This window comes from Lotus japonicus, chromosome 3 (assembly GCF_012489685.1).
Source record: "Lotus japonicus ecotype B-129 chromosome 3, LjGifu_v1.2".
NCBI classification, from domain to species: domain Eukaryota; kingdom Viridiplantae; phylum Streptophyta; class Magnoliopsida; order Fabales; family Fabaceae; genus Lotus; species Lotus japonicus.
This window is the reverse complement of record NC_080043.1, coordinates 45,288,739-45,296,468: the sequence shown is the minus strand read 5'-3', so window position 1 is coordinate 45,296,468 and position 7,730 is coordinate 45,288,739. Positions and strand designations below refer to the sequence as shown.

Genomic DNA, 7,730 nt, shown 5'->3' with positions numbered 1-7,730 from the left:
TCCATGGCCATTTTCGTGCTTCCGCAGAGGCACAGTTATCACGGTGACCGCAGTCAACCAAATCACGTGGAGCCGCAATGATCCACAAAAGTTCACAGTGACCGCAGTCAACCAAATCACGTGAGCCACACCGACCCACAAAGTTCACGGGTGACCGCAGTCGACCCAAAATTCTCCCTCGCGTGCAAGGTACCATCGTTCTCATGGTCCATAGTCTCACTAGACCTAGGTCCAAAGGTTTATTCACAACATCTTGCAAGCGAGTCAAATCACTTCTTAAGATTAAGGCTCTAGGTCAAGTCAACTTATGTCTTTTACTTACTCATCTCAAGGTTTACACTTCCACAAACACAATTAAATTCTCAAGGGTAACATGGGAATTACGGCTAGGTGAGCGACCCATATCACTAAACAATCACAACCACACATAACTTACTTAACAAGTTACCTAGGAACGTTCACCATGGCTTGTGTAACAAACAAAGGAAAGGAATCACCAAAACCCCCACGAAATAGGGCTTGGCCGAGGCCTTCAAAGGCCCCTAGGGTTTTCAAGTAAAATTTTTCTTCCATTCCCTTTATTCACACATCCATGAGACATTCCCAAATAACCAATCATTCGATAAAAACTCAGCACTTTTCACCGCAGCTCATATCCATAATATAATAAGAACTCTTCAAGACAACTTGACAAAGTGCACATCATCATGGCATCAAGATCTCAACACCTAATCAACACAAATATCATTTAGAAATTAGAAAACAAGGCGTCATGAGGGTTATGCATCGAAACAAAGGAAAACAAGGCCCCAAAACCCTCAAGTAGGGCTCGGCCAACCAAGGGAGAGTCCTTGGGGTTTTCAAAAATTTTCTTTTCCTTTCCTTTGATCATAAACATCATATAACAGCCCCCAAAAGTACTTTGCTCACATGAAAATTCATAATTCAATCACATCTCCAACAACATGTTATAGCAATGTAATTCACATAGCAATTTTGGCAAGTAAGCATGTGATTATCTCAAGGCATCAAGAACCATATCACATATGATGATTAGAGAGTAGCAAAGCATAGTATCACGCATGAAAAATACAGCAACAACCTCTTAACAAACTTCTCAGCAAACCAAACATAACCATAATTTCCTTCATAGCAAAGTTCATAGATTTTCAAGAAAACTCATGAAATCATTCCTAATCTACCCAAAGGATCCTAAGAGCAGCCCTTACCTTGGGTTAATGGTCTGAAAAGGAAGAAAATATGAAGATTCAAGATCAAAAGGCTTGCTGTCCACGTCCTTCTACTCCCCCTCTACGCGGTTCCCTTTCCTCTCGCAGCTCCTCCTTCACGCGCAAGGTGTTATGGGTGGTGATGGTGGCCGGCGGTGGCTTGGATGGTGGAGGTGCTTGGAGCAAGATAGTAGAAGGAGATGATGGTGTGTTTACGTGAAAAGTATGAGACTTAGCTTCTGTTTTTCTGAAGTATGAAAGAAAGAAAGAAAGAAAAATTGGTTTTTCTCTCCCTTTTACTTACAAAACCGGCGGCCAAGGGGAAAAAGTGGGTTAGGGTTGTGGTTTTTGGGTTTAATGCTGGTTTAGGTTAGAGGGAACAGGGTTTAATTGGTATTAATCACTCATTACTTCAGAAAAGTCAAAATCTTCCTCCATTTTCTCCTTGCAAGGCCGCGGCATCACCACTAATGGGCTAGGGTTTTCATAACCCTAGGTCCTTCTTTCTCATCCAAGTCACTTGGCCCACTTAGCCTCTTCTTAATCTCCTGATCATGATCGCATAAGCCCACTAACCAACCCAAATAACACATTAAACAAGGCTTTAGCCCAAAGTTTTAAGTTAGAGCTCGTAAGGTCTGGACAGCTGGACCTTTGCTCACTAAAACGGGGATATCTGAAGCTACAGATATTGGATTGACTCGAAACCACTTGGAGAATTTTCTAGACTTGAAGGGCTACAACTCTCATGAAGGAAGTTTTCCCAAATGAAGTCGTTAATAACCTCTAACAATTCACACAAGTTGACAGTTCTAATCTGCCAGTTATCAAACATTAGCTAAAACTTCAATTTTATTCAAACTTTCATAAAATTGTTCCAAATTGAACATAGGGCCTTACAATACCACCCCCCTTAAAATAGTTTCGCCCTCGAAACTTAAGGGTTTACAAACAAATCGGGATGTGACTCCCGCATCTTATCCTCTAACTCCCAGGTCGCGTCACCAGTCTCTTGGTTCCACACGACCTTCACTAAAGGTACCTCCTTGTTTCTTAAGCGCTTTATACTTCGATCGACGATCTTGATGGGTGGCACCTCCATTGTCAGATCATCTCTCAGCTGTATATCGTCTGGCTTAATCACATGCGAATCATCTGCCATGTACTTCCGCAACTGCGACACATGAAGAACGTCATGGATGTTGGATAGGAACGGTGGTAGGGCGATTCTGTACGCCACCGGTCCAACTCGCTCCGTGATCTGGTACGGCCCAATAAACTTCGGAGTAAGCTTCTTGGACTTGATTGCCCTTCCGACACCTGTCATCGGGGTAACCCGCAAGAAGACATGGTCTCCAGCCTGAAATTTCAACTCCTTTCGTCGGTTGTCGGCGTAACTCTTTTGGCGACTCTGCACGGTTCTCATCTTTTCCTGAATTCGCCTGACTTCCTCGGTGGTCTGTTGCACCAATTCCGGACCAATCACCAGATTCTCTCCATCCTGATGCCAGCATAAGGGCGTACGACACCTCCGACCGTACAAAGCTTCGTAAGGTGCCATGCCGATGCTTGCATGAAAACTATTGTTGTAGGTGAATTCGATCAACGGCAACATCTCATCCCAACTGCCCTTGTGATCCAACACACAGGCCCGTAGTAAATCTTCCAGCAACTGGATTGTCCTCTCTGTCTGCCCATCGGTTTGCGGGTGATAAGCAGAGCTCAATCTCAACTTAGTTCCGAGGGCCTGTTGCAAGGCTCCCCAAAAGTGAGAGGTAAACCTCGGATCTCTGTCTGACACGATGCTGGTCGGCACACCATGCAGACGCACAACCTCAGCCACATAAATCCCCGCCAGTTTCTCCACCTTGTACTTCAGGTTGATCGGGATAAAATGAGCGGTCTTTGTCAAACGATCAAAAACAACCCAGATCGCATCGAATTTCCTCCGAGTTAAAGGTAAAGCCGTCACGAAGTCCATAGAAATACTGTCCCACTTCCACTCTGGAACATCTAGTGGTTGCAGCTTCCCTGCGGGCTTCTGATGCTCTACCTTCGCTTTCTGACATGTCAAGCAAGTAGAAACATACTCAGCCTTTTGTTTCTTCATCCCAGGCCACCAGAAGTGAAGTTTCAAGTCCTGATACATCTTGTTCATTTCTGGATGGATACTCAGTCTACTCTTGTGTCCTTCATCCAGGATCAATCTTCTCTTCTCTGCATCGTTAGGCACACATATCCGTCCCTTGCATCGCAGAATATTGTCATTCCCAATAGAGAACTCTGGTGCCTTTCCCTGAGTCACACGGTCTCGCCACTCAGCTATCCCTTCATCAGTCCCTTGTCTAGACTTTATCTCTTCCAAAAGTCCACTTGACACCGTCACCATTCCGAAACTCAGTCTTCCTGGTGCGACCTTAACGTCCAAGCTCAGATCTCGGAAAGCCTCCAACAGTTCTAACTCCTTGACCATCATTGAGGACACATGTATAGCCTTCCGGCTGAGAGCGTCGGCTACGACATTGCTTTTCCCCGGATGGTACTGTAGAGTGAACTCATAGTCCTGAAGGAATTCCATCCACCTCCGCTGCCTCATGTTCAGAGCCTTTTGATCAAATAAGTACTTTAAACTCTTATGATCGCTGTAGATCGTGAACGTACTGCCATAGAGATAGTGTCTCCAAATCTTGAGAGCATAAACTATGGCAGCTAACTCCAAGTCATGTGTGGGGTAGTTCTTCTCATGAGTCTTCAACTGCCTTGAAGCATAGGCAATTGCTTTCTTATCTTGCATCATTACACACCCCAAACCATTGTGTGACGCATCACAGTACACGTCATAAGGTTCTCATTCCTTAGTTAAAGCTAGTATGGGTGCGGTAGTCAGCCGCTTCTTCAACTCCTGGAAACTAGCCTCACACTTCTCCGTCCACACAAATGGTTGATTCTTCTTCGTCAACTGGGTTAACGGCGAAGTCAACTTTGCATAATCTTTGACGAATCGTCTATAGTAGCCAGCAAGCCCAACAAAGCTTCTGATGTCGCTTGCCGTCTTAGGTTGCTCCCATGACAGAATAGTCTCGATCTTGCTAGGGTCCACTGCCACACCCTGACTCGATATGACATGCCCCAAAAATTTCACCTCCTCCATCCAGAACTCACACTTTGAGCCGTTAGCATATAGCTGTTTCTCTCGCAACACGCCCAACACCTGGCGTAGATGCTCCTCATGTTCCTCTCTACTCTTCGAGTAGATTAGGATGTCATCGATGAATACCACCACGAACTTGTCCAGGAACGGTCTGAACACTCTGTTCATGTAGTCCATAAACATTGCGGGTGCATTAGTAACTCCAAACGGCATCACAAGATATTCATAATGCCCGTATCGAGTCCTGAATACGGTCTTCTGGATGTCAGATTCCTTGACTCGGATCTGATGGTATCCTGACTTAAGATCTATCTTCGAGAAGATCACCGCTTCTCTAAGTTGATCCATTAAGTCGTCTATCCGAGGCATCGGATAACGGTTTTTCACTGTCACCTTATTCAGCTGCCGGTAATCCACACACAATCTGGACTTCCCATCCTTCTTCTTTACCAATTGCACAGGTGCACCCCATGGCGATACACTAGGTCGAATGAATCCCTTTGAGGATAGATCATCCAACTGCTTTGCCAATTCTGCCAACTCCGCTGGGGCCATACGATAAGGTGCCATTGATATTGGTCCAGTACCGGGCACAATGTCAATAGAGAACTCCGTCTCTCTGACTGGTGGCAAACCGGGTACATCTTCGGGAAACACATCGACATACTCCTGTACCACCAAGATATTGCGCACATCACCATCATGTTTTTCTTCGGCAACGATAGAGTTCACATACGCCGGTGAACCCTTCCCCAGGTTGTACGGATTTAAGTAATCCGTAACGCCGGGATCTGGGAATACTACCGCCTTGTTAGCACAATCTAAGAGCACGTGATATTGCGCTAACCAATCCATTCCCAAAATCACATCCAGCTCCCTGAGCCCTAAACAGACGAGGTTCGCAAGGAACTTCCGATCCTCGTAAACCAACGGACATTGTAAGCATGCTGTGCGTGTAACTAATTGATCAGCGGCAGGGGTTGTCACCACCAGATCGAAAGGTAGGTCAGTAGTCGGTAGCCCTAACTTCTTCACACAATCCTTAGTAATGAATGAGTGCGTAGCACCCGAATCAAATAAAACCATTAGTGATGTTCCAGCAATAAGACACGTACCCTGGATAAGGTCATCAGTAATAGCAGCCTGTTCTCCTGAAATAGCAAAGACACGACCTGGAGCAGATGGTCGTCTCCTTCTGGCAGTATTCAACACTAGCTCGGTCTTGGCCGCACTCGGGCAATTCCTCTCCACATGACCTGGCTTTCGGCATCGCCAGCCTACAATCTCCTTGCCACACTTGTTGGCATAGTGTCCCTTCTCATTACACTTGTAGTAGGTCACGTCCTCTTTTGAAACAGGGGCTGCTCCCCTCACAGCATTTGGTCCTTGAGCGGCTGGGCGCTGGTACGGCTTTCTCATTGGCGCCTTGCCTTTCTCAAACTTCCCCACTGATCTCTGCCCACTGTATCTCCCCGGTTGATTCTGTCCCGAGATTATGTACAAAAGGGCGTACTTCTTCTGAAGTTTGTTGATACTGACCATCAATGGGCAGATATCTTTACAAAGCCCTTAGCAGAGGATAGATTTAATTTCATTCTGAAAAATCTGAATATGGACTTTTGTCCAGCATGAAGATGGATCAGAACCTCTGACTATGATACTTCTTCATCAGAAGATGTCTAGTCCGGAAGGTAACTCTATCAGAGTTTATGCCCATTGGTACTGACTCTGAAGCTGAGACAGTAAACGTGTGTCAGTATCTCTGATACATAGTTCCTTGTGCCCGTGCTGACAGTCTGTTGTAATGAGTGCTTGTAACACCCCGATTTCCAGGTGTCACTTTAGTAACCAAAAATAAACTTTACGCGGAAAACAGGTATTTTTTTTCTTTTGATTCCTTTTAATTAAAGCGATAGAAAGTAAAGACATAACCCAACAACTAAACTAACCGATATACAACATATATAGACATGTACAGCCTCAGCTGCACTCCCACGTCACGCGCACTCGCAGTGACTCCAAGGTAGTATGCCCGCAGGCAAATATATACAGGACCAGCAGTGTGAGTAAAAGTATCAAATATACAGTCATCCAAGAGAAAGTCGGCACCCAAAATGGCCTGAACAAAAGACCCCTATACTCCGACAGACTCTCTGTGATTCCTCATCAAAAGAACCACACAAAAAGCCACACATCAGGAACCTACCCTGTCCCAAAAGTAAGACGAATCAGAGCTACACAAAAAATGACGCTGCCTAACCTACCCTCCCAGTCCTGCTCATAGCTCCTCCTTCTCCTCCTCGTCGCTCGGCGAGTAGCTGTCCCCACTGCTCTCGGAGTCAGAGTCGGAATCCACCGTAATCATCTAGGTGTCCAAGTCCACGACCTCCCTCCTATCTGTCCTGCGCACCGTCCAAGTCGAGCCCGTCTCAACATCCACCTCTCCAGCAAGAACATCCTCCTCCACCACCCTAACCAGGGGATCCACACGGTAGCCGCGCGGTGAAGTAAAGGAAAAGAGACGTGAGGCAGATGGAACAACAGACTCCCTCTTCCGCTGCACAAGTCTAGAGGACGACGCCACGTCGGTAGGATCGATAGCAGTAGCAGGAGGTGGCGCAACAGGTGTAGCAACAACATGCTCGATCTCCGCTAGGTCCTCGTCATCAGAAGATGAAGCCGGAGGTGGTGCAGGTAGTCCTCGACCAGTACCTAGTCCACAGCGAACTGAGGGTGGCAAGACAAAGCTCAGCTCCATACGTCGTAGCACTCCTCTCGTCAATCGTCCACGCTCGTCTGTCCGATCCTCCATGACCCTTCCCCGGTACGTCGCTCGGTGACCCGCAACATCGATCACCCAAGCGGTGGGGGCATGACGGTCCACCAACTCATACCTGATCCCCCCCGAGGGAGAGACCATCGAAAACCAGTCCGCCATCGACATCTGGCAGCAGGCCGACCGCCCAAACACAAACATGAAACCAAAGCCAAAGCGCTAGGGTCAACTCACGGAAATAAGTAATTATACACTCAACATGTGATAGGGGTATAGATATATATGTATAGATATATATATAAGTAATCCTAGCATGTTATTGGCTCTAACAATGCTTCAATAAATCAAATAGCACACAATTCCAGTCAGAGTGAATGTATGCGTGAAATGCAATCAATATGATCCGGATAATTGTGAAGCATTCTCGTTCTTCACTAGTGAAGCATTCCCGTTCTTCACTATGGATGAAGCATTCCCGTTCTTCATCCTTGACGAAGCATTCCCGTTCTTCGTCGAATGATGCATTGGTGAAGCATTCCCGTTCCTCACCATCGATGAAGCATTCCCGTTCCTC

The 7,730-nt window shown here is 46.3% G+C and overlaps 1 protein-coding gene across 1 annotated transcript; it reads right to left on the bottom strand.

Annotated features, from left to right (window-relative positions):
- Positions 1–713: 713 nt before the first annotated feature.
- Positions 714–5,799, bottom strand: LOC130744218 (uncharacterized). Its single transcript, XM_057596411.1, has 2 exons — positions 4,831–5,799; positions 714–728 (listed from the first exon to the last, which is right to left on the bottom strand). The coding sequence occupies exons 1-2, from the start codon at positions 5,797–5,799 to the stop codon at positions 714–716; spliced, it is 984 nt and encodes a 327-aa protein (XP_057452394.1).
- Positions 5,800–7,730: the final 1,931 nt, after the last annotated feature.